Genomic DNA, 27,789 nt, shown 5'->3' on the forward strand with positions numbered 1-27,789 from the left:
CACCCCCTGCCGGAACCTCGTGGGGCTTTAGGTATTTTCGCTCAATAAACACTCACAATGCCCCGTCTGGGAATCGAAACCGCGATCCTGCTGCCCTAACCACTGGGCCATTGCGCCTCCACACACACACACACACATATATATATATATACATACATGCGTAACTGGTATTTATTTAATCGACCCCGAAAGGATGAAAGGCAAAGTCGACCTCGGCGGAATTTGAACTCAGAACGTAACGGCAGACGAAATACCTATTTCTTTTACTACCCACAAGGGGCTAAACAAAGAGGGGACAAACAAGGACAGACAAACGGATTCAGTCGATTACATCGACCCCAGTGCGTAACTGGTACTTAATTTTTCGACCCCGAATGGATGAAAGGCAAAGTCCACCTCGGCGGAATTTGAACTCAGAACGTAACGGCAGACGAAATACTTATTTCTTTACTACCCACAAGGGGCTAAACACAGAGCGGACAAACACGGACAGACAAACGGATTCAGTCGATTACATCGACCCCAGTGCGTAACTTGTACTTATTTAATCGACCCTGAAAGGATGAAAAGCAAAGTTGAACTCGGCGGTATTTGAACTCAGGACGTAGTGGTAGACGAAATAGCGCTAAGCATTTCGCCCGGTGCGCTAACGATTCTGCCACTCCTCCTGCCTTTGGTCCGAGATGTTTTCTTCAACCTAAACGATGCCACCTGGTGGCTAACGCAATCTTAAATCTTGAGTTACCTCCACTTACCAACCATTTTCTTGGAAATATTTCCGGGTGTATTTGCTTTCACTTTGGATTGTTGCCGTTTCTCAGTTGAAGGAATTCAAAGACCAGCAATGAATTTCACAGAAGCGGAGAAAAAAGATTGCTGTAATCTACTAAACCAATTAGATGACGAAGTCATTCTGTCGCTGACGAACACAGTCACCGGGAGATCCATCCAGGTCTCCAGTCGAAAAAGTAAAAGAAGATTCTCTTTATTTACATTTTACTTCCAAAACTCTCAGGCTTCGTCTTATCTTGTCTTATCGTCAGAGGATCAGGGACCTGGGGGAAATAATGATAATAATTATAATAATAATAATAATTATTATTATTGCACTCTAAACGTTTTATTTATTGGAAGTTAAATTGTATTTCCGGTTATAGAGTGGCGAATGGGTTCGAATCCGTTGAGCGCTTAATCGGTCTCCAATGACCGAGTGTTGTATATATAGTGTGTGTGCGTGTATATATATTATATATATATATATAATATATATATATATATATATATATATATATATATATACATATATACCATGTGTACTTCGTAAACACCAGTCGTTTTTTTTTCTCCATCTCTTGTTGCCCACTTTGGGATCTTTCTTTCCTCTCTCTTCCTTCTTTATGTTTCCGACGACGAGCTCCGCTCGAAACGTCATACCTTCATGCTTCCATTTTTCCTGAGCGCCTATATTAATATAATACTGTAATTGTTCCACGTGTTGTTGTTTTTCTGTTTTCCCGTTGGATTAAAATTATACATATATATATATACATATATATATAATATTATATATACACATATATATATATACATATATATACATATATAATAATATTAATTAGAGACAAAACCACTATTTTGCAAAACAAACAAGGAAAGACTTAATCAATACATAAAATTTTAAAAAAGTAAAAAAAAACGCCACTACAATTGTTTCATGTCTTCTAATGACAATCTTCATAAATTGAAACTGATTTGAAAATCGGAAATCCACCTGAAGATTGTCATTTGAAGACATGAAACAATTGTAGTGGCGGCTTTTTTTACTTTTTATTAAAATTTTATGTATTGATTAAGTCTTTCCTTGTTTGTTTTGCAAAATAGTGGTTTTGTCTTTAATTAATATTATATAATATTTTACTATAAAATTGGATTTAATCCTAAATCTGATTTTTCCCTGTAATTTTGGATTTATTCCCTAATATTTATTATTATATATATATATATATATATATATATATATATATATACACATAATATACATATATATATATATATATATATATATATAGATAGATATATATATACATAGATATATATATATATAAGTGAATGCGTGTGCGTGTTGCTTGTAAGGTATTGGCGAAAAACTACGGTTATACAGAATTTGTTTATGTCATTTATGAAGCAGCCGTTTGGATGATTGATAACATATTTCTTTCGTTATTTTATCGCATCTGTCCACCTTTCTTTCGTTATTTTACCGCATTTTTTGCCCCCAACAAATTCCTATATAATCAAAACCTACATTGTCTGAAGCATAACCGAGCTTTCGTTTTGGCATAGGCGAAGAAACAAAGCCGATATGGGAATTTTTCGAAACTCCGCTCCCCTCTGTTCGGAAAACTTTTTCCCAAACAAATTCCGATATAATCGGAATCTACACCGTATTAAGAATATATGTAGAGAGTTTTATTAAAAAATATCCATTCTTCTGAAAGTTACGAGGAAACAAATTGCAGGGGGCACACTTGTGTAGGAATGCCTACAAAGTGTGTGGAGTTGCCGTCGGAGATTTGGCTGTTATTTCTAGCATGTGAAAGCCTGTTTAATGCGCAGAGTGTAACGAAAGGGTTTAAAAACATCCGTACATTCGCGACAGGTTACTGTGTTTTTTTTTTTTTTTTTTGAAATAATTGAAATTAAAAATAAATTCTGCTGTTTCGTTTTAACTCGCAAAGTTGTCAACTGTTTTGTTCTTCAATTTCCATGAAAATCTTTTATTTATTTACTTTCGTTTTAAAGTGAAGAGAGGAGGGTGCGGTGGGGGTCGGGGAAATTAAGTTTTGAAAGGCAAATTTATTTACAAATTCGTAATCTCCGTAGCTGAAAATGTGGGTTTCTGTAAAAAAAAAACAAGTGGGGTGTGGCCAAGCGTGAATGCCTTACACTAACTGCTAGGCTATGCATCCTATAATATATGGCATGGAATTTATGTGGAAAAATATATTGGTTTCAATTTTTCCATTGTATGTATCCACCAAATTTTCATTCCTGCCTCTGTACATCATCATCATCATCGTTTAACGTCCGTTTCCCATGCTCGCACGGGTTGGAATGTTCGACCGGGGTCTGGTAAGCCATGGAGGCTGCACCAGGCTCCAGTCTGATTTGGCAGTGTTTCTACTACTGGATGCCCTTCCTAACGCCAACCACTCCGAGAGTGTAGTCATTTGCACATTAGACTTTTACGCCTTTACCATACAGCTTTACAGTCCTTACTCAAATACAAGAGCCTGCATATGGTCATTTAACCCACTAGATGTAACAGCTAAATCTCCCTCAAATTACATCCTACTTTCTTGACAAAGTTTGACACATTGGATTATGTTGTCCCAGATATGCAGTAGTTAACCCTTTCGTTACCATATTTATTTTGAGATGCTCTGCATTTCTTTCAATTGTTTTAAATATAACAAAGAATTTAGTAAAATACTTAGTTATCATTCAGCTAGTGTTAGGGACATAAATTGCGACTAAGGTTTGGTGGAAGATTTTAATTCAAAACTTATGCAAACAAGACATTTGTACTACAGAACCAGAGCTGGTTTCAGCCGGGTTGGTAACAAAAGGGTTAAGCTAAGTTTAGGATGGTCATGATGAGCACTTTTGATTGTTATCTACTGAATTGAGTCTGGTATGAATCTAACCAACATTACTTACATGACCTTCACCCATGGACTCTGCTGCCAGTTGAGGCAAGTGAAATCGAGGTCAAAATCAAACTCGGTGACTGGCATCCGTTGCTAGTGGAGCGCTAAGAGTACCATTCGAGTGTGATCGTTACCGTGTCGTCTTACTAACACTTGTGCTAGTGGCATTTGAAACATTTGAGCAAAGGTGTCACCAGTGCCGCTGGACTGGCTCCTGTGCAGGTGGCACATAAAAAGCACCATTTGGGCGTGGCCGTTGCCAGTACCACCAAACTGGCCCCCGTGCCGGTGGCACGTAAAAGCACCCACTACACTCTCGGAGTGGTTGGCGTCAAGAAGGGCATCCAGCTGTAGAAACTCTGCCAGATCAAGATGGAGTCTGGTGCAGCCATCTGGTTCTCCAGACCTCAGTCAAATCGTCCAACCCGTGCTAGCATGGAAAGCGGACATTAAATGATGATGAAACCCTTTGTTGTCTAAGATATAACAATTTCAGGTTCCTTTCTACTCTCAGATATAAGAATTTATTCATTATCTATACTGGTAACAAAAAATAAAGAATGAATACGAACAATTTTTCTGTAATTAACGCAAATGTGATTTATTTATTTTTGTTTCCATTGCAGAAGCTATTGATGCCATCCTCTCGTTTTCTATGTCAGCGAGAGAACTTTTGAACCGAAAGAAAATCACACGAGATTACCTGAAGCAGTATCTTCTCAGTCAAAAAGTTTCAGTGTCTGGTAATTCAACAAAACAGGATTTAATTTCTCGAATTTTAGAATATTGGTCTGGAGAAAGGATTTCTTATCCTGCAGTCCAATCCCCACCCAGGGAGCAAACCCATTTGGTAATTTTCTGACCTTTTCTTTTTTAAACTTTTCTCTAACTTTGGATGAAGATCAGCAATTTTCAGGAGAGGGCTAAGTCAATTACATTAACCCCAGCGCTCCATTGGTAATTATTTTATTGACCTTGTGAGGCAAAGTTAGCCTCAGTGGCTTAGCATTTTGTCTGGTACATTGACAGTTCCATCAGCTCTCTATCTTCCTTCTTTTTTAAATGATTGACTGTCAGCTACCTAATCAAGACATCCTACCTCCTAAACTCTACGAGATACTTCAATTCATCAAACTATTTATGAGTTCCCCCAGAGTTTTGCAAGCTGTCCCTGGCACTAGATCCGTTTCACCCTTGATCCATCTAAGACAGCTAAGCACATGACTTTAATGTGTTTCTTTTACATCCCATACACAACAAAACTACATAACAGCCCCAATTTTCCAGGTGCTCCACACACAGGTGTGATATTACCTGTACTAGTGAACAGCAATACCTAGAGGAAAGTCCTGACTGTCACCAACTGGATGGTATTTACCCAGTTTTAAAATACCTTCAAAACTGCCATCTGCAAAGCAAACATCTTGCAAATTCTTTCCTCTCCTGAAATTCATTTGGTCTTTTTGACCCAGAAACAGAAGATTATCCACCATCTTTGTAGAATTCTCCTATGCTTTTAATTTCCAATGAAGATGGCACTGTAAGCAGTGCTCACATTTGTGCAGGAAACATTTGCACTTGCTGTCACTTTTTTTTTACAGCTCTGTAATTCACACTCCTTGCAATTACTCATCGAAAACTTCCTCTTTTCAGTCAAATATCATGTGTTCAGCATTGTCCTACCTACAATATATAACTTTCTCAACTTGACTGGGTACACTGTGTCTCATTCTCACTCTCTCTCTCTCTACATACATACATACATACAAACATACATGTGTACATACATACATATATACATACACACATGTGAGTCCACTGCCCTAACCACTGGGCCATTGCACCTCCCATATATATATTATATATATATATATATATATATATATCATCATCATCATTTAATGTCCGTTTATATGCTAGCATGGGTTGGACGGGTATATATATATATATATATATATATATATATATAAGGGAAAGTTTACGAAAATAAACAAAAGACGAAGGCAGGTGGAGTATAAACAAACAAATGTATTAGTATAGCGCTCAGGAATAGAAAAAGTCTTTTATATATACATATTGTTACAATATCATAAATCAGAAGATACCTATAAAATATAGAGTAGTTGTTTATTTTTGTATATGTAATGTAATAGTTTAGAAAAAAAAAACCCATTGGTTTCATATCTAGTGTGAACTAGACACCTCTTCAATTTTTCTAAATGATAACCAAGGAATATTTCCTGAACTATCACTGGTGTTCTTGTATTTAAAAAAAAAAACATTCTTTGCAGAGGGCAGTTATTGTTTAGAAAAACTGAAGAGATGACGAGTTCACGCTAGATATGAAACCAATAGTTTTTTCCCTAAACTATTATGTTACACACACACACACACACACACACACACACACATATATATATATTTATATACTAGCTGTTGGACCTGGCATTGCTTGTGTTTACCGTGTTGAAGTTAAGCCCACCTCTAACCTTGTATTGAATAACCATTTCCTCAGAGACTATTCTATTGATGTTGTTGAAATTTTATATGTAAAAATATGCAAAAGCTCCAGGAAAAAATAACATAGTTATGTGAATTTCCACTCAAACACCTGATTGAGCTCAGAGAAATCGATGCCACCTGAGCATTTGTGAGTTTTTGAAAAATTCTGGCCTCATTTGAACTTCAGGGCATGTGATTTACCTATGTGCCGAAAATCATTAAAATCGGTTGGATGGTGTGGGAGGGGTTAGAGTAACTCCAAACACACAGACAGACAGACAGACTCCATTACATATTTATGTGTGTGTGAATATATATATATATATATATATATATACATAGATACACACACACACATATACATATCATTATCATCGTTTAACATCCGTTTTCCATGTTGGCATGGGTTGGACGGTTCAACTGGGGTTTAGGAAGCCAGGAGGCTGCACCGGACTCCAATCTGATCTGGCTATGTTTCTACAGCTGGATGCCTTTCCTAATGCCAACCATTCCAGAGGGGACTAGCAATATATATATATATATGTATAACCGTGATCACCGTGACCGACCGGGCTATCAGATGTTGCTACCCATCGCTGGTCACAATGCGCTTCGCATTGTTTTAGCCTTCAAATGACGCCACCCCGCTGGCTAAGCGAGGAGGCCAACAGAAGAAAGTGTGAGAGAAAGTTGCGGCGAAAGAGTACAGCAGAGATCGCCACCACCCCCTGTTGGAGCCTCGTGGAGCTTTTAGGTGTTTTCGCTCAATAAACACTCACAACGTCCGGTCTGGGAATCGAAACTGCGATCCTACAACCGCGAGTCCGCTGCCCTAACCACTGGGCCATTGCGCCTCCACACACACACACACACACACATATGTATATATATATATATATATATATATATATATATATATATATAGTCTCATCCTATATACTGACTCACTCTGACTATATGCACTGTCTTATCCAGTCTATACACCCTGTATCTTATCCTCTTCTCTATATACGCTATTTGATATTTCTCTTTTTGTTTTTATTTCTAGGCAGAACCAAAACCCCGCCTTCCTTCTAGTGATGTGAAACAACTTGGCGAAACTTTTGCATCTTGGTTTTATAAATTGTTTAACTCAGGAACTGAATCTGGTTTGAAAGATTAGTTTTGGCCCCGATGTTCCTTACATTTACTGTTGATATCTGAAGGGATAGACGAAGAAAGGACAGAGGGTGCTGATCTGGTCGCATGTAGACTAAAAAGATTAGTGAGCAAAGAGAACTTGCATTTCAATGCCAACATCACCGGTGGTGGTGTTACGAGTCAAGGTGAGAGTTTTGGTATTGTGTGTGTTCTGGTTCGCGGTACGGTTCACAAAGGGGATCATGTCTTGGGACTTTTCGAACAGAAGTTTGATTTGCTCAGGGATCCTTCGTCAGCAAACAACTGGAAGATAGCGCATGTTTCACTAAAAGTTTGTGGCAAAGAGTGCCATTAGACAACCAAGTTTCTGAGATTCTTCTGGACATGTAGAAAAAACACCAAAAAACAAAAGCAAAAATCATTTTGTTTATGACTAAAATTGATATTATATGCAAGGAAATTATTCCATATTAAAATTATCCATTGAGACTTCTAATAAATGCTTCATTGAACATCAAACTAAATGTTTTCTGCTTTTCACATTTTCTTCTATTTCATCATCATCTTCATCATCATCATCATCATCATTTAGGCATTTACTTTTCCATGCTTGGATGGGTGACACAGAATTTGTTGAAGCAGATCAAAAATCAATGGAAATTGCAGTTGTGATACCAGTGCTGGTGGCACGTAAAAGATCCATCCGAACGTGGCCGCTGCCAGCTCCGCCTTGACTGGCCTCCGTGCCGGTGGCACGTAAAAAGCACCAACCGATCATGGCCACTGCCAGCCTCCCCTGGCACGTAAAAAGCACCCACTACACTCACGGAGTGGTTGGCGTTAGGAAGGGCATCCAGCTGTAGAAACACTGCCAGATCAGACTGGAGCCTGGTGGGTGCAGCCTCCCAGCTTCCCGACCCCGGTCGAACCGTCCAACCCGTGTTAGCATGGAAAATGGACGTTAAACGATGATGATGATGAGATACCTTTCCTGTTATTCACACTCACTCACCTGTTTCCAATAGAGATAATTTTTCCTCATTTCCAGATATATTTTCATGTATGTTTTGGCATGCTTTTTACAACTGGATGTCCATGTGGCTGTCCCTCTCGACATGTAGCATAAAGTGAACTCTTTCTTTACCACAGTTCTACTCAATCAAAGGGACTTTTTCCTTGTCTTCCAAGTTACTTGGAAACTTCACCAGTGATGGTACTATGAAAAAAAAAAAATAAAAAACAAGTATCCTGTACCTTCCGTAAAGTCGGAAAGAATATCCGGGGCTAATGCAGCTTTGCACCTCTCTTTGAAAAATACATTTTTTTGAAAAGTTTTTTTTGCAGATTCCTACGTTAGATGTTAGAGATTATGAATATGAAAAAAAAAAAAAAAAAATTCAACTCCCCTCCAACCCCCACCCTGAAATTTAGAACTTTTTCGAAATATTTTTTCCGCTGTGTTTTAGATGATGGAGATTCCAGATATGCAAGAAACCAAGTTTTCTAAATTTTAAATTCAATATGCATATAGATAGGTGTATAAAGAGATAGACCTGAATGTCTTCCTGGGGCTAAAAACAACAGCAACACAGTCTTCTATAAGAGCGTCACCTTTAGTTGACAACCCACCTCTCCTTGAAAAATGCACTTTTAAAAAAAAAAAAATTTTCTGATTCTTACGTTTTAGATATTGTAGATTACAAACGAATATGCAAAAAAAGAAATTTTCAAAATTTTACCCCCACCTAAAAATTTTGATTTTGTTTACTTTAAAGAGATCATAGTGAACTGACTAACATATGCAAATCGTAATTAAATCGAAATTAAATCCACACGAAAAAAATTTTTTTTTTGTATATTTGTAATCTCCGACATGTAAAACAGGAATCTGAAAAATATCTTTTCGAAAAAAATGCATTTTTCGAGGAGAGGTGCGAAACTGCATTAGTCCCGAATATCCAGCCACAGAAATCATACCAAAGCAGGCATTGGAGTGGGATGCTGTCCTCCAGCTCTTCTTTGGATCCTGTCAGACTGTTTCAACCCATCTAGCATAGAAGACAAACATTAAATGGTTATGATGATAATGACAACGACGACGATGATTCAACACACACACACACACACACACACACACAATAGGCTTCATACAGTTTCTGTCTTCCAGATTGACTTAAATTACTCTTGGTTAATGCTGGAATACTGTTGGAGACACTTGCTTAAAATACTGTGCAGTGGAACTGAACCTATTTCTTTACTGCCCACAAGGGGCTAAACACAGAGGAGACAAACAAGGACAGACAAACGGATTAAGTCGATTATATCGACCCCAGTGTGTAACTGGTACTTAATTTATCGACCCCGAAAGGATGAAAGGCAAAGTCGACCTCGGCAAAATTTGAACTCAGACAAAATAACGGCAGACAAAATACAGCTAAGCACTTCGTCCGGCGTGCTAACGATTCTGCCAGCTCACCACCTTTGTGGAACCGAACCTGAGACCATCTGGTTGAGAAGTTAATTTCTTAATAGCGTCGCCACGTCTAAACACCGAGAACAGGTGAATCCAAGCAAGATTGTGGATGGAACTAACTTTTCCCGACAGAGTCTCATATTCTTTTATGCTTCTGTTCGTTTTATGCTTCTGTTCGTTTCAGTATCAAATCTGATACATATTCTATCAGTTTCTTTTTTGCCAAACTGCTAAGTCATGGAAATGTAGAGAAACTCACGCTGGTTGAGTCAAAAATATATATATATATATATCAACCATTTTATGCTGCCACCGTCGTCATCATCATCATCATCATCATTTTAATGTCTTCTTTTCCTTGCTTGCATGGATCAGACGGAATTTATTGAGGAAGATTTTCTAAGTCACATGTTGTTCCTGTCATCAACCTTCATTTATTTTCAAGCAAGGTAGTATTTCCCGACGGCCTGATATGTTTTTGTGGAGGCTGTGTGGTAAGAAGCTTGCTTCGAAACCACACGGTTCCGGGGTCAGTCCCACTGCGTGGCACCTCGGGCAAGTGTCTTCTACTATAGCTGTGAGTGGATTTGGTAGACGAAAACTGAAAGAAGCCCGTCGTGTATGTATATATATATATATATATATATATATATATATATATATATATATATATATATATATAGGGAGAGTTTATGAGAAAAACAAAAGAAGACGAAGACAGGTGGTGTACAAAACAAACATATGTATTAGTATAACGCTCAGGAATAGAAAAAGTCTTTTACGTTTCAAGCCTATGCTCTTCTACAGAAAGGGACTCAGAAAAAAATGTGTAGTGGCCACCGATCTATCACGGCGATTATATATATATGTATATATTTGTGTGTCTGTGTTTGTCTCCCACCATCGCGTGACAACCGACGTTGGTGTGTTTACATTCCCGTGGCTTAGCTGTTGGGCAAAAGAGACCGATAGAATAAGTACCAGGCTTACAAAGAATAAGTCGTGGGGTCGATTCCTTCGACTAAAAGGCGGTGCTCCAGCATGGCCGCAGTCAAATGACTGAAACAGGTAAAAGAAAAGCAAAAGAACAATGTATGAAGCCGAGACAGATGTACTAACATCACGTCATGCAACAAGCTTCTGCTGATAAATATCTAAGGGAAATAATTCAATATTAATATGCAATTAGTTATGTCCCTTACAAAATCCTTTTTCGATTTTCCGCTTATTCTTTCTAGTCGTGGCATCTCAATGCTCAAATGTACTTTATTTTATCGACCAGGAATGGACGAACGGTAAAGTCGATTCAGCGGAATTTGAACTTAGAAGATATAGAGAGCCAGAAGATATTCCAGCAAGGTGCCACTGCAAGGCACGTACCAGCTCGTCTTCCAACTTGTAATAATGGTTTCTGATATAGACACATACGCGACTGTTTTGAGGAGAGGGCAGGTGATATTAATCGATCTCAGTATTTGTCTGGTCCCATATTTTATCGATCAGGAAGGAACTAAATATAAATTCGATCTCGGCGGGATTTGAACTTAGAACGTTAAGAATCAGAACAAATACTGCAAAGTTACTGTTATCCAAAAGGCACGATTTCCACATGCATCTATTGTGTTATATTTACTTCTAAGACGAGCTGGCAGAAAGGTTAGCACGCCGGGCAAAATTCTTAGCGGTATTTCGTCTGTCTTTACGTTCTGAGTTCAAATTCCGCCGAGGTCGACTTTGCCTTTCATCCTTTCGGGGTCGATTAAATAAGTACCAGTTACGCACTGGGGTCGATGTAATCGACTTAATCCGTTTGTCTGTCCTTGTTTGTCCTCTCTGTGTTTAGCCACTTGTGGGTAGTAAAGAAATAGGTATTTATAAATAACTCCGCCATCTCGGCATCAACTTCAAACTTTTAATAATAATAATGGACAGAAGGCGGCGCGTTGGCAGAACCGTTAGCACGCCAGGCGAAATGCGTAGCCGTATATCGTCTGCCGTTACGTTCTGAGTTCAAATTCCGCCGAGGTCGACTTTGCCTTTCATCCTTCGGAGTGGATTAAATAAGTACCAGTTACGCACTGGGGTCGATATAATCGACTTAATCCGTTTGTCTGTCCTTGTTTCTCCCCTTTGTGTGCGCGTGACGGGCTTCTTTTAGTTTCCGTCTACCAAATCCCACTTTGGTCGGCCTGAGCCTGTAGTAGAAGATACTTGCTCAAGGTGCCACGCAAAGTGAAACTGAACTCAGAATCAAGCATCTCACCACATCATCATCATCATTTAACGTCCGTTTTCCATGCTGGTATGGGTTGGATGGTTTGACTGAGGACTGGAAAACCAGGAGGCCGCACAAGGCTCCAATCTGATCTGGCAATGTTTCTACAGCTGGATGCCCTTCCTAACACCAACCATTCCGATATTGTAGTGGGTGCTTTTTACGTGCCACCGACACAGGAGCTAGTCAGGCGGCACTAGCATCGGTCACGTTCGGATGGTACTTTTGACGTGTCACTGGCACAGGAGCAAGTCGGAGTGGGGTACTGGCATCGACGACGTTCGGATGGTGCGTTTTACATGATAGCGGCACGGGGAGCCAGTCTCGCGGCACTGACAACGACCCACGCATGAATGGTGTTTATTGCGTGTCACCAGCACGGGAGCCAGTCAGGCGGCACTGGCATCAGCTATACTTACAATTTCCATTTTTGATTTCGAAATTGTTTCAAACACAACACGAAGGAAGAAGAATTATATGGATGCAACGGCCAATCTGCAGTTTCGTTAATAAAGAGCAGCGAGCGAAACATTGCCATTATTAATTCGTGATCAGCAAAAAAAGCAGAATTAACTTTAAACAGAAACACCTGTTTACAATATTTTTTGTGTAGATACATAGTGAAAGGGCAAATTTACTGTTGTGTTCATCCGGAGATAGTCTCTCATATGCACTCGCTGTGTTAGTAAGCACAATATATATATATTTCTTTACTACCCACCAGGGGGCTAAACACAGAGAGGACAAACAAGGAGAGACAAAGGGACTAAGTCGATTACATCGACCCCAGTGCGCAACTGGTACTTAATTTATCGACCCCAATAGAATAAGTACTGGGCTTACAAAGAATAAGTCCCGAGGTCGATTTGCTCGACTAAGGCGGTGCTCCAGCATGGTCGCAGTCAAATGACTGAAACAAGTAAAAAAAAAAAATATCTTTATATATAAAAGAGAGGTTGTGTGTCTGTCTCCTACGATTTAGTTTCCTAACTACTCCCACATTTTGCGGTGCAGTTTAACCAAATCCGGGTATCTTATAGTCGTGATTCATATCGAGCCCTTCTGGGTATTAGCGCGCGGCTACAATGGGTCTACGATTAAAAAAAAAAATTACCATCATTATTTCCCGTTTTAATCCATTTTTTCGCTATTATATAAGGGAAGTAACTCTTTAAAAATGTCTACGATGAGTCAACGATTTAAAAAAAAAATTACCATAATTTTTTTTCCATTTTTAATGCATTTTTTGCTACTTTTTGGCTATAAATCTCTAAAAATGCTTATATAGTTATTTCCCTTAGAAACCCGAGCAACGCCGGGCGATACTGCACGTAAGCGAAAGCAGGATATTGCAGTCGCTCGTCTCTGTCTGTCTGTTCTCAAAATTACTGAAAAACGACAGAATGGATTTTCGTCAAATTTAGCAGAAATGCTCATTGGGTGAGTGGCTCGAATTCATTGTTTTGGCTTGAATATTTTCAAAATTGGCGGACAAGTGAATCAAAATGTTTTTTCCCCGACCTTTGTCAGAAATACATAAATGATAAGCAGGGGAAATAACTCTTGATGTAATTTTGTTGAAAAATGAATTCGGCTGAGAATATATTAAATGAAATGATATTTTATTTTGTCCTTGTGTGAGCGTCGGGTATGCATCGCCCCTCCAATGCCTTTTTGTTCGTTCCTTTTTATATCCCCTTGGAGCATTCAGGGAGGGTTAGTATCTTGTGGGTGGGGCTAGTCGCTAGTATGGACCCCATACTGTTGACACATCAAATAGCTGGAACAATCTCAGACAAGGACACTGCACGGGATGATGGGCATTTGCTGGAAGGACAGTGTGACGAATCAAGAAGTACTGAGTCAATGTTGCTGAAGGCTCAGTGACGCTGGACTGGCCATGTCATCAGAATGACTGACAACCGTGTCACCCAGGCAGCTGTTGTGTGTTGAGCTCATGCAGGGCTCATGCAAAATGAGGATGCCCTAAACCGAGGTACAAAGACACTTTGAAAAGTAACCTCAAATGGAGAAGCATTTTGAGCAGATGAACTTGAAGCCTCTGCTGTCGACAGATCAGTCTCTCATCTCATGAGCAGCAGCTGCCGTGGAGGCACAATGGCCCAATGGTTAGGGCAGCGGACTCGTGGTCGGAGGATCGCGGTTTCGATTCCCAGACCAGGCGTTGTGTGTGTTTATAGAGCGAAAATACGTAAACCTCCACGAGGCTCTGGAAGGGGGTGGTGGGGACCCCTGTTGTACTCTTTCGCCACAACTTTCTCTCACTCTTTCTTCCTGTTTATTGTCCCCGACTTCCTACGCAACCGCTGAGCCTGGATTCGCATTCATCCATCTGTCGATGCTCTCGGTGTCGGGGTTTGCGAGCTCTGGGACGAAGACCGTTCGCTCAACTGCAACAGCAGCAGCTGCCTTTGAAGAGGATCGGTAACAGAATCTTGATGCTGCAAGAAAAGGACATCACAGGGCAGTATCTGCCTCAATCAAGTCAACAGACTATTGCTGTGACATCCGTGGGCGCCAGTGTGCCTCCAGATTTGTACTGCAGGGTCATGTGCACTCTCATTGCTGACAACACAGATTTTGTCATCATCAGGCACTGATGGACTACCTATTATATGTATATGTGCGTATGTGTATATATATATATGTGTGTGTGTGTATATATATATATATCACCGTGACCGACCAGGCTATCAGATGTTGCTACACATCGCTGGTCACAATGCGCTTCGCATTGTTTTAGCCTTCAAATGACGCCACCCTGCTGGCTAAGCGAGCAGGCCAACAGAAGAAAGAGTGAGAGAAAGTTGTGGCGAAAGAGTACAGCAGGGATCGCCACCACCCCCTGCCGGAACCTCGTGGGGCTTTAGGTAGTTTCGCTCAATAAACACTCACAATGCCCGGTCTGGGAATCGAAACCGCGATCCTGCTGCCCTAACCACTGGGCCATTGCGCCTCCACACACACACACACATATATATATATATACATACATGCCTAACTGGTATTTATTTAATCGACCCCGAAAGGATGAAAGGCAAAGTCGACCTCGGCGGAATTTGAACTCAGAACGTAACGGCAGACGAAATACCTATTTCTTTTACTACCCACAAGGGGCTAAACATAGAGGGGACAAACAAGGACAGACAAACGGATTCAGTCGATTACATCGACTCCAGTGCGTAACTGGTACTTATTTAATCGACCCCGAAAGGATGAAAGGCAAAGTCGACCTCGGCGGAATTTGAACTCGGAACGTATTGGCAGACGAAATACCGCTCAGCATTTCGTCCGGTGCGCTAACGATTCTGCCAGTTCCTCCTGCCTTCGGCCCTTGATGTTTTCTCCAACCTAAACGATGTCACCTGGTGGCTAACGCAATCTTGCATCTCGAGTTACCCCCCCTTACCAACCAGCTTCTTGGAAGTATTTCCGGGTGTATTTGGTTTCACTTTGAAAATATTGTCTTTTCTCAGTTGAAGGAATTCAAAGACCAGCAATGAGTTTCACAGAAGCGGAGAAGAAAGGTTGCCGTAATCTACTAAACCAATTGTATTACAAAGACATTCTGTCACTGGTAGATACAGTCACCAGGAGATTCATCGAAGATAAAAGAAGTCGAGAAGGTAAAAGAAGAAGACAAAAAGGTAAAAGGAGGAGATTCTCTTTATTTACATTTTACTTCCCAAACTCTCAGACTTCGTCTTATCTTGTCTTATCGTCGGAGGATCAGAGACCCGGGGGAATTATGATAATAATAATAATAATAATTATTATTATTATTGCACTCTAAACGTTTTATTTATTGGAAGTTAAATTATATTTCCGGTTATAGAGTGGCGAATGGGTTCGAATCCGTTGAGCGCTTAATCAGACTCCAATGACCGAGGGTTGTATATATATGTGTGTGCGTGTATATATATATATATATATATATATATATATATATATATATATATATATGTATATATATATATATATCAAGTCTGTTGTTGACTTGATATATATATATATATATACATATATATATATATAAGTGAATGTGTGTGCTTGTTGCTTGTAAGGTATTGGCGAAAAACTACGTTATACAGAATTTGTTTATGTCATTTATGAAGCAGCCGTTTGGATGTTTGATAACATATTTCTTTCGTTATTTTAATCGCATCTGTCCACCTTTCTTTCGTTATTTTACCGCATTTTTTGCCCCCAACAAATTCCTATATAAACAAAACCTACATTGTCTGAAGCATAAGCGATATTTCGTTTTGGCATAGGCGAAGAAACAACGCCGATATGGGAATTCTTCGAAACTCCGCTCCCCTCTGTTCGGAAAACTTTTTCCCCAAACAAATTCCGATATAATCGGAATCTACACCGTATTAAGAATATATGTAGAGAATTTTATTAAAAAATATCCATTCTTCTGAAAGTTACGAGGAAATAAATTGCAGGGGGCACACTTGTGTAGGAATGCCTACAAAGTGCGTGGAGTTGCCGTCGGAGATTTGGCTGTTATTTCTAGCATGTGAAAGCCTGTTTAATGCGCAGAGTGTAAAACCCTGACGCATGTGCAATAAACGAAAGGGTTTAAAAACATCCGTACATTCGCGAGGGGCTACTGTGTTTTTTTTTGTTTTTTTTTTGTTGAAATAATGGAAATTAAAAATAAATTCTACTGTTTCGTTTTAACTCGCAAAGTTGTCAACGAACTGTTATCCGGATCCACTGTTTTGTTCTTCAATTTCCATGAAAATCTTTTATTTATTTACTTTCGTTTTAAAGTGAAAGAGAGGAAGGTGGGGTGGGGGTGGGGAAATTAAGTTTTGAAATAGAAAAATTTATTTACAAATTCGTAATCTCCGTAGCTGAAAATGTGGGTTTCTGTAAAAAAAAAACAAGTGGGGTGTGGCCAAGCGTGAATGCCTTACACTAACTGCTAGGCTATGCATCCTATAATATATGGCATGGAATTTATGTGGAAAAATATATTGGTTTCAATTTTTCCATTGTATGTATCCACCAAATTTTCATTCCTGCCTCTGTACATCATCATTATCATCATCGTTTAACGTCCGTTTCCCATGCTCGCACGCACGGGTTGGAATGTTCGACCGGGGGTCTGGTAAGCCATGGAGGCTGCACCAGGCTCCAGTCTGATTTGGCAGTGTTTCTACTACTGGATGCCCTTCCTAACGCCAACCACTCCGAGAGTGTAGTCATTTGCACATTAGACTTTTACGCCTTTACCATACAGCTTTACAGTCCTTACTCAAATACAAGAGCCTGCATATGGTCATTTAACCCACTAGATGTAACAGCTAAATCTCCCTCAAATTACATCCTACTTTCTTGACAAAGTTTGACACATTGGATTATGTTGTCCCAGATATGCAGTAGTTAACCCTTTCGTTACCATATTTATTTGAGATGCTCTGCATTTCTTTCAATTGTTTTAAATATAACAAAAGAATTTAGTAAAATAACTTAGTTATCATTCAGCTAGTGTTAGGGACATAAATTGCGACTAAGGTTTGGTGGAAGATTTTAATTCAAAACTTATGCAAACAAGACATTTGTACTACAGAACCAGAGCTGGTTTCAGCCGGGTTGGTAACAAAAGGGTTAAGCTAAGTTTAGGATGGTCATGATGAGCACTTTTGATTGTTATCTACTGAATTGAGTCTGGTATGAATCTAACCAACATTACTTACATGACCTTCACCCATGGACTCTGCTGCCAGTTGAGGCAAGTGAAATCAAGGTTGAAATCAAACTCTGGCATCCGTTGCTAGTGAAACGCTAAGAGTACCATTCGAGTGTGATCGTTACCGTGTCGTCTTACTAACACTTGTGCTAGTGGCATTTGAAACATTTGAGCAAAGGCGTCACCAGTGCCGCTGAACTGGTTCCTGTGCAGGTGGCACATAAAAAGCACCATTTGGGTGTGGCCGTTGCCAGTACCACCAAACTGGCCCCCGTGCCGGTGGCACGTAAAAGCACCCACTACACTCTCGGAGTGGTTGGCGTCAAGAAGGGCATCTAGCTATAGAAACTCTGCCAGATCAAGATGGGAGTCTGGTGCAGCCATCTGGTTCTCCAGACCTCAGTCAAATCGTCCAACCCGTGCTAGCATGGAGAGCGGACATTAAATAATGATGATGATGATGATGATGATGATGAAACCCTTTGTTGTCTAAGATATAACAATTTCAGGTTCCTTTCTACGTCTCACTGGAAAGGAAGAAAATAATATAAATGAATAACAGAACAATTTTTCTGTAATTAACGCAAATGTGATTTATTTATTTTTGTTTCCATTGCAGAAGCTATTGATGCCATCCTCTCGTTTTCTATGTCAGCGAGTGAACTTTTGAGCCGACAGAAAATCACACGAGATTACCTGAAGAAGTATCTTTTCAGTCAAAAAGTTTCAGTGTCTGGTAGTTCAACAAAACAGGATTTAATTTCTCGAATTTTAGAATATTGGTCTGGAGAAAGGATTTCTTATCCTGCAGTCCAATCCCCACCCAGGGAGCAAACCCATTTGGTAATTTTCTGACCTTTTCTTTTTTAAACTTTTCTCTAACTTTGGATGAAGATCAGCAATTTTCAGGAGAGGGCTAAGTCAATTACATTAACCCCAGTGCTCCATTGGTAATTATTTTATTGACCTTGTGAGGCAAAGTTAGCCTCAGTGGCTTAGCATTTTGTCTGGTACATTGACAGTTCCATCAGCTCTCTATCTTCCTTCTTCATTAAATGATTGACTGTCAGCTACCTAATCAAGACATCCTACCTCCTAAACTCTACGAGATACTTCAATTCATCAAACTATTTATGAGTTCCCCCAGAGTTTTGCAAGCTGTCCCTGGCACTAGATCCGTTTCACCCTTGATCCATCTAAGACAGCTAAGCACATGACTTTAATGTGTTTCTTTTACATCCCATACACAACAAAACTACATAACAGCCCCAAACTTCCAGGTGCTCCACACACAGGTGTGATATTACCTGTACTAGTGAACAGCAATACCTAGAGGAAAGTCCTGACTGTCACCAACTGGATGGTATTTACCCAGTTTTAAAATACCTTCAAAACTGCCATCTGCAAAGCAAACATCTTGCAAATTCTTTCCTCTCCTGAAATTCATTTGGTCTTTTTGACCCAGAAACAGAAGATTATCCACCATCTTTGTAGAATTCTCCTATGCTTTTAATTTCCAATGAAGATGGCACTGTAAGCAGTGCTCACATTTGTGCTGGAAACATTTGCACTTGCTGTCACTTTTTTTTTACAGCTCTGTAATTCACACTCCTTGCAATTACTCATCGAAAACTTCCTCTTTTCAGTCAAATAGGTCAATATCATATGTGTTCAGCATTGTCCTACCTACAATATATAACTTTCTCAACTTGACTGGGTACACTGTGTCTCATTCTCACTCTCTCTCTACATACATACATACATACAAACATACATGTGTACATACATACATATATAATACACACATGTGAGTCCACTGCCCTAACCACTGGGCCATTGCGCCTCCCTCCCATATATAATATATATTATATATATATATATATATATATATATCATCATCATCATTTTAATGTCCGTTTATATGCTAGCATGGGTTGTGGACGGGTATATATATATATATATATAATATATATAATATATATATATATATATATAAAGGGAAAGTTTACGAAAATAAACAAAAGACGAAGGCAGGTGGAGTATAAACAAACAAATGTATTAGTATAGCGCTCAGGAATAGAAAATGCCTTTCCTAATGCCAACCATCCAGAGGGGACTAGCAATATATATATATATATGTATAACCGTGATCACCGTGACCGACCGGGCTATCAGATGTGCTACCCATCGCTGGTCACAATGCGCTTCGCATTGTTTTAGCTTCAAATGACGCCACCCCGCTGGCTAAGCGAGGAGGCCAACAGGAGAAAGTGTAGAGAAAGTTGCGGCGAAAGAGTACAGCAGAGATCGCCACCAACCCCTGTTGGAGCCTCGTGGAGCTTTTAGGTGTTTTCGCTCAATAAAACTCACAACATCCGGTCTGGGAATCGAAACTGCGATCCTACAACCGCGAGTCCGCTGCCCTAACCACTGGGCCATTGCGCCTCCACACACACACACACACATATGTATATTATATATATATATATATATATATATATATATATATATATATATATATATATATATATATATATAATATATATATATATATATATATATAATATATATATATATATTATATATATATATATATATATATATATAGTCTCATCCTATATACTGACTCACTCTGACTATATGCACTGTCTTATCCAGTCTATACACCCTGTATCTTATCCTCTTCTCTATATACGCTATTTGATATTCTCTTTTTGTTTTTATTTCTAGGCAGAACCAAAACCCTGCCTTCCTTCTAGTGATGTGAAACAACTTGGCGAAACTTTGCATCTTGGTTTTATAATTGTTTACTCAGGAACTGAATGGTTTGAAAGATTAGTTTTGGCCCCGATGTTCCTTACATTACTGTTGATATCTGAAGGGATAGAGAAAAGAAAGGACAGAGGGTGCTGATCTGGTCGCATGTAGACTAAAAAGATTAGTGAGCAAAGAGAACTTGCATTTCAATGCCAAAATCACCGGTGGTGGTGTTACGAGTCAAGTTGAGTTTTGGTATTGTGTGTGTTCTGGTTCGCGGTACGGTTCACAAAGGGGATCATGTCTTGGGACTTTTCGAACAGAAGTTTGATTTGCTCAGGGATCCTTCGTCAGCAAACAACTAGAAGAAGCGCATGTTTCACTAAAAGTTTGTGGCAAAGAGTGCCATTAGACAACCAAGTTTCTGAGATTCTTCTGGACATGTAGAAAAAAAACACAAAAAACAAAAGCAAAAATCATTTTGTTTATGACTAAAATTGATATTATATGCAAGGAAATTATTCCATATTAAAATTATCCATTGAGACTTCTAATAAATGCTTCATTGAACATCAAACTAAATGTTTTCTGCTTTTCACATTTTCTTCTATTTCATCATCATCATCATCATCATTTTGGCATTTACTTTTCCATGCTTGGATGGGTGACACAGAATTTGTTGAAGCAGATCAAAAATCAATGGAAATTGCAGTTGTGATACCAGTGCTGGTGGCACGTAAAAGATCCATCCGAACGTGGCCGCTGCCAGCGCCGCCTTGACTGGCCTCCGTGCTGGTGGCACGTAAAAAGCACCAACCGATCATGGCCACTGCCAGCCTCCCCTGGCACGTAAAAAGCACCCACTACACTCACGGAGTGGTTGGCGTTAGGAAGGGCATCCAGCTGTAGAAACACTGCCAGATCAGACTGGAGCCTGGTGGGTGCAGCCTCCCAGCTTCCCGACCCCGGTCGAACCGTCCAACCAGTGCTAGCATGGAAAATGGACGTTAAACGATGATGATGATGAGATACCTTTCCTGTCATTTACACTCACTCACCTGTTTCCAATAGAGATAATTTTTCCTCATTTCCAGATATATTTTCATGTATGTTTTGGCATGCTTTTTACAACTGGATGTCCATGTGGCTGTCCCTCTCGACATGTAGCATAAAGTGAACTCTTTCTTTACCACAGTTGAACTCAATCAAAGGGACTTTTTCCTTGTCTTCCAAGTTACTTGGAAACTTCACCAGTGATGGTACTATGAAAAAAAAAAAATAAAAAACAAGTATCCTGAACCTTCTGTAAAGTCAGAAAGAATATCCGGGGCTAATGCAGCTTTGCACCTCTCTTTGAAAAATGCATTTTTTTGAAAAGTTTTTTTTGCAGATTCCTACGTTAGATGTTAGAGATTATGAATATGAAAAAAAAAAAAAAAAATTCAACTCCCCTCCAACCCCCACCATGAAATTTAGAACTTTTTCGAAATATTTTTTCCGCTGTGTTTTAGATGATGGAGATTCCAGATATGCAAGAAACCAAGTTTTCTAAAGTTTAAATTCAATATATAGATAGGTGTATAAAGAGATAGACCTGAATGTCTTCCTGCGGCTAAAAACAACAGCAACACAGTCTTCTATAAGAGCGTCACCTTTAGTTGACAACCCACCTCTCCTTGAAAAATTTTTCTGACTCTTACGTTTTAGATATTGTAGATTACAAACGAATATGCAAAAAAAGAAATTTTCAAAATTTTACCCCCACCTAAAAATTTTGATTTTGTTTACTTTAAAGAGATCATAGTGAACTGACTAACATATGCAAATCGTAATTAAATCGAAATTAAATCCACACGAAAAAAATTTTTTTTTTGTATATTTGTAATCTCCGACATGTAAAACAGGAATCTGAAAAATATCTTTTCGAAAAAAATGCATTTTTCGAGGAGAGGTGCGAAACTGCATTAGTCCCGAATATCCAGCCACAGAAATGCTGCAAAGTATTTTTTTTTCCCCAATGCCCTAATAACTCCGCCATCTCGGCAACAACTTCAAACTTTTAATAATAATAATAATAATAATAATGGACAGAAGGCGGCGAGTTGGCAGAACCGTTAGCACGCCGGGCGAAATGCGTAGCCGTATTTCGTCTGCCGCTCCGTTCTGAGTTCAAATTCCGCTAAGGTCGACTTTGCCTTTCATCCTTTCGGGGTCGATAAATTAAGTACCAGTTACGCACTGGGGTCAATGTAATCGACTTAATCCGTTTGTTTAGCCTCCTCTACGTTTAGCCCCTTGTGGGTAGTAAAGAAACAGAAATACGTATTTCGTCTGCCGTTACGTTCTGAGTTCAAATTCCGCCGAGGTCGACTTTGCCTTTCATCCTTTCGGAGTGGATTAAATAAGTACCAGTTACGCACTGGGGTCGATGTAATCGACTTAACCCGTTTGTCTGTCCTTGTTTCTCCCCTTTGTGTGCGCGTGACGGGCTTCTTTTAGTTTCCGTCTACCAAATTCCACTTTGGTCGGCCTGAGCCTATAGTAGAAGATACTTGCTCAAGGTGCCACGCTAAGTGAAACTGAACTCAGAATCAAGCATCTCACCACACCATCATCATCATCATCATCAACATCATTTAACGTCCGTTTTCCATGCTGGTATGGGTTGGATGGTTTGACTGAAGACTGGAAAACCAGGAGGCCGCACCAGGCTCCAATCTGATCTGGCAATGTTTCTACAGCTGGATGCCCTTCCTAACACCAACCATTCCGATATTGTAGTGGGTGCTTTTTACGTGCCACCGACACAGGAGCCAGTCAGGCGGCACTAGCATCGGTCACGTTCGGATGGTACTTTTGACGTGTCACTGGCACAGGAGCAAGTCGGGGTGGGGTACTGGCATCGATGACGTTCGGATGGAGTGTTTTACGTGCCAGCAGCACGGGGAGCCAGTCTCGCGGCAGTGACAACGACCCACGCATGAATGTTGTTTATTGCGTGTCACCAGCACGGGAGCCAGTCAGGCGGAACTGGCATCGCCAATCTGCAGTTTAGTTAAGAAAGAGCAGCGAGCGAAACATTGCCATTATTAATTCGTGATCAGCAAAAAAAGCAGAATTAACTTTAAATAGAAACACCTGTTTACCATATTTTTTGTGTAGATACATAGTGAAAGGGCAAATTTACTGTTGTGTTCATCCGGAGATAGTCTCTCATACGCACTCGCTGTGTCAGTAAGCACAAAATACATATATTTCTTTACTACCCACAGAGAGGACAAACAAGGACAGACAAAGGGACTAAGTCGATTACATCGACCCCAGTGCGCAACTGGTACTTAATTTATCGACCCCGAAAGGATGAAAGGCAAAGTCGACCTCGGCGGAATTTGAACTCAGAACGTTACGGCAGACGAAATACGGCCACGCATTTCGCCCGGCGTGCTAACGTTTCTGCACAAAATATATATATTAATAGTGACCAGTGGCGTTGAGAGGGGAGGCTGGTATGCATGGGTGACTGCTGGTCTTCCATAAAGAACCTTGCCCAGACCTATGCCTCGGAGGGTAACTTTCTAAGTGCGATCCCATGGTCATTCATGACCGAAGCGTTCACAATAGTCACCAGTTTCGCCTTAGTTTTTGGTTGGTATCGAGTACATGCTACTGAGAAAGCCCATCAAGGCATAAATTCGCCCGAAACAATCTCATTGGCGACTGCTAGGTGATCTCAGCTGGCTACTGATATATTTTGTATTTTTTAGACACAGTACGTCCACAAAATATATTATCTCTGGACGAACGTATTAGGTATTGATTTCAAAATTTGGCACAAGGCCAGTAAGTTCGGAGAAGGCCGTAAGATCATCACGCTTGTCCCAGCAGTCAACTGGTACTTATTTAATCGGCCTCGAAAGGCAAAGTCGACCTTGGCGGAATTTGAACTCATAACGTAAAGACGGTTGAAGTGCTGCCAAGCATTTTGTCCGGCGTGGTAACTATTCTGCTAGCTCACCGCCTTAGAAATAATCATTGGCCAGCAAGGGGCTCGAACCCATGACATTCGCATTATTAGTACGACGCTCTAATCAACTGAGCTAAGCGATCATTAAATATAACACAACATAGCAGACTACAGCTCGCGGGACTCTGTGTATGGTAAACCAAAGAAAAATTACCTTGAGGTCTCTCTCTTTTTTTTCTTTTTGTATTGGAAGTGCTGGTCACCTGAGGATGAATCATATCGCATATGTCTCGCTCTCAAAAGAGATTTCTCATTCTTGAAGTAGCAGTTTCCACGTTGGAAGAATAGTTTTGCTTTTTTATGAAGACTGCAGAGTTATTTCCCTTGAAAACGATACCAGAGTTACCTCCCCTGTAAATTAATCGGATTTTTCTGTATATTTTCGATAAGTGGACAGGAAATACGACTAACCGTCTTTTGTTATCAAAATTAATGCAGCCCAAAGTCTTTGTTTGCGTAATGTCTATTTCTTTATTGCCCACAAGGGGCTAAACATAGAGGGGACAAACAAGGACAGACAAAGGGATTAAGTCGATTACATCGACCCCAGTGCGTAACTGGTACTTAATTTATCGACCCCGAAATGATGAAAGGCAAAGTCGACCTCGGCGGAACTTGAACTCAGAACGTAACGGCAGACGAAATACTGCTAAGCATTTCGCCCGGCGTGCTATCGATTCTGCCAGCTCACCGCCTTTTATTTGCGTAATATCATCAGTCGGTTACTGTTATCCAAAAGACACGATTTCCACATGTATCTACTGTGCTATATTTACTTCTAAGGCGAGCTGGCAGAAACATTAGCACGCCGGGCGAAATGCGCAGCCGTATTTTGTCTACCGTTACGTTCTGAGTTCAAATTCCGCCGAGGTCGACTTTGCCTTTCATCCTTTCGGGATCGATAAATTAAGTACCAGTTGAACTCTGGGGTCGATGTAATCGACTTAATCCGTTTGTCTGTCCTTGTTTGTCCGCTCTGTGTTTAGCCCCTTGTGGGTAGTAAAGAAATAGGTATCTCGTCTGCCGCTACGCTCTGATTTCAAATTCCGCCGAGGCCGACTTTGCCTTTCATCCTTTCGGGGTCGATTAAATAAGTACCAGTTACGCACTGGGGGTCGATATTATCGACATTATGATAACACATCCAATCAGTTAAAATCAGAAGCCACGAGAGCCACTGCCTGGTACTACATTTATTATTATAATCACTATTATTATTATTATAATCATTCTTCTTCTTCTTCTTCTTCTTCTTATTATTATTATTATTGTTATTGTTATTATTATTATTGTTGTTGTTATTGCTGCTGCTGCTGCTGCTACTACTACTACTACTACTACTACTACTACTACTACTACTACTACTATTACTACTAGCACCACCACCACTTACACCTCCAGGATGACGAATATCACCATCGGAAATACGGTAACCACCACCACCGCCATCACCACCATCGCCATCACCACCTCCTCTATCACCGTCAGCATCATCCCCACCACCACCACCACCACCACCACCACTACTGCCAATACTACCAGCACCCCCAACCCACCGCCACCCCACTACCAACGTGTCCAACGGAAAACGCCTCTCTAATAATGCCGAGCGTTTTACGGGTGAGTGGTTTTAATCTGCATCGCATCAATCAATCTAATTTCCGTCTGGCCTACACAGATTGATATCAATTTATCGTAATAATCCTTTCCACTATAGACAGCAAGGCCTGAAAGTTTTGGCGAAAGGAATTCGTCGATTACATCGACTCCAGTGCTCAACTGGGACTTATTTGATCTACCCTGGGAAGGATGAAAAGCGAAGTCGACCTCGGCGAAATTTGAACTCAGAAAGTAAAGACAGACGCAAATGCCATTAAACGTTTTGCCCGACGTCTTAACGATTCTGCCAGATCATCGCCTTAATACTAATGATAATGATGATGATGATGATGATGGTGATGATGATGATGGTGACGATGAGGATGATGATGAGGATGTCATTTATTTTCCACAAGGGCGAAGGATGCGGGAGATAATACAAAGGCATAATAATAATAATAATAATAATAATAATAATGATGATGATGATGATGATGATGATGATAATAATAATTTATCTCTGTATTGCCCACAAGGGGCTAAACATAGAGGGGACAAACAAGGACAGACAAAGGGATTAAGTCGATTACATCGACCCCAGTGTGAAACTGGTACTTTATTTATCGACCCCGAAAGGATGAAAGGCAAAGTCGACCTCGGCGGAATTTGAATAATAATAATAATAATAATAATAATAACTTCATTTATGAGCCACTGAAGGTTCATATAAAAGGATCGGGGCGGTACAGTATGGGACAATACAATATAAATGGAGTGGGGTAATGATGATGATGATGATGATGGTCGTAGTAGTAGTAGTGGTGGCGTCAATTTCTCATTAAAACTTATAAACAAAGAAAGAAAGAAAGAAACAAAGTAGGAGACGAGGCTTTCAGATTATTATTGGGAATCGTTTCCAGACAGAGGTGGATTAAGTCAAATTGATTTGGATTAGTATTAAACTGGATAAAGTACAAATAGCTGACTTGTTAGTGAGGTTGGACAGTAGATACAAGTGGGTCGTGAATTTCTATCCATTTACATTGACATTGAGCTTCTACTTTTCAATCATTGGACTACGGCCATGCTGGGGCCTCGCTTTGAAGTATTTTTTTGTTTTAGTCGAAGGGTATCATAGTCGAATAGACCAGGCTCGTATCAGTACTTTTTTTCTTTTTTAAGTCTTGGACTTATTTCATCAGGGTCTCTTTTGCCGATCCCGCTAAGTTACGATGAGATAAACAAACCAGCACCGGTTGTCAAGCGGTAGGGTGCGGACAAACATAGAGACACAAAGAAAAATGCACGCACACACACATATAAACACGCACACATATGCATACACATACGTACATATGTACATACATGCATACATCGATAAGGAGTCAAAATTATGATGATGTTTGGCTGACAACTGATGATGGACGAACATATTCACGTCCTTTGTTTTTTGCTGTTTTCCGAAAGTTCTTTCGTTGTCTTTCCGTGTAGCATTTTAATATATCTATATATATAAAACTGAAGTTGTGTGGTGTCTGTCTCCTACGATTTAGATTCCTAACTACTCCCACATTTTGCGGTGCA

General features: G+C 39.9%; 2 protein-coding genes and 1 long non-coding RNA gene across 3 annotated transcripts in view; 2 read left to right on the plus strand and 1 right to left on the minus strand.

Moving 5' to 3' along the window:
• Positions 1 to 767: 767 nt before the first annotated feature.
• LOC115229691 (uncharacterized protein C3orf38 homolog) lies at positions 768 to 7,707 on the plus strand. The gene is made up of 3 exons (XM_029800006.2): positions 768 to 968; positions 4,337 to 4,560; positions 7,261 to 7,707. The coding sequence occupies exons 1-3, from the start codon at positions 845 to 847 to the stop codon at positions 7,372 to 7,374; spliced, it is 462 nt and encodes a 153-aa protein (XP_029655866.1). The 5' UTR covers positions 768 to 844; the 3' UTR covers positions 7,375 to 7,707.
• Positions 7,708 to 15,548: 7,841 nt separating this feature from the next.
• LOC115229690 (uncharacterized protein C3orf38-like) lies at positions 15,549 to 20,738 on the plus strand. The gene is made up of 3 exons (XM_036499304.1): positions 15,549 to 15,747; positions 18,445 to 18,668; positions 20,556 to 20,738. Exons 1-3 carry the CDS (start codon positions 15,621 to 15,623, stop codon positions 20,736 to 20,738), a joined length of 534 nt encoding a protein of 177 aa, XP_036355197.1. The 5' UTR covers positions 15,549 to 15,620.
• Positions 20,739 to 21,013: 275 nt separating this feature from the next.
• Positions 21,014 to 27,789, minus strand: part of LOC118761431 — an 11,135-nt gene continuing 4,359 nt past the window's right edge. Inside the window, exons 2-3 of the long non-coding RNA XR_004997373.1 lie at positions 21,498 to 21,509; positions 21,014 to 21,132 (exon numbers count right to left, since the gene is read on the minus strand). This is a non-coding gene — a long non-coding RNA (uncharacterized LOC118761431). The remainder of the gene's footprint in view (positions 21,133 to 21,497; positions 21,510 to 27,789) is intronic.

Source organism: Octopus sinensis, unplaced genomic scaffold (assembly GCF_006345805.1).
Source record: "Octopus sinensis unplaced genomic scaffold, ASM634580v1 Contig13513, whole genome shotgun sequence".
In the NCBI taxonomy this organism is placed as follows: Eukaryota; Metazoa; Mollusca; class Cephalopoda; order Octopoda; family Octopodidae; genus Octopus; species Octopus sinensis.

Coding starts and splice junctions, on each gene's coding strand:
- LOC115229691 (XM_029800006.2), top strand. CDS start 845: ATGAATTTCACAGAAGCGGAGAAAAAAGATTGCTGTAATCTACTAAAC. Junction 969..4,336: donor CCAGGTCTCCAGTCGAAAAA/GTAAAAGAAGAT, acceptor TTTCCATTGCAG/AAGCTATTGATGCCATCCTC. Junction 4,561..7,260: donor CCAGGGAGCAAACCCATTTG/GTAATTTTCTGA, acceptor TTTTATTTCTAG/GCAGAACCAAAACCCCGCCT.
- LOC115229690 (XM_036499304.1), top strand. CDS start 15,621: ATGAGTTTCACAGAAGCGGAGAAGAAAGGTTGCCGTAATCTACTAAAC. Junction 15,748..18,444: donor AGATAAAAGAAGTCGAGAAG/GTAAAAGAAGAA, acceptor TTTCCATTGCAG/AAGCTATTGATGCCATCCTC. Junction 18,669..20,555: donor CCAGGGAGCAAACCCATTTG/GTAATTTTCTGA, acceptor TTTTATTTCTAG/GCAGAACCAAAACCCTGCCT.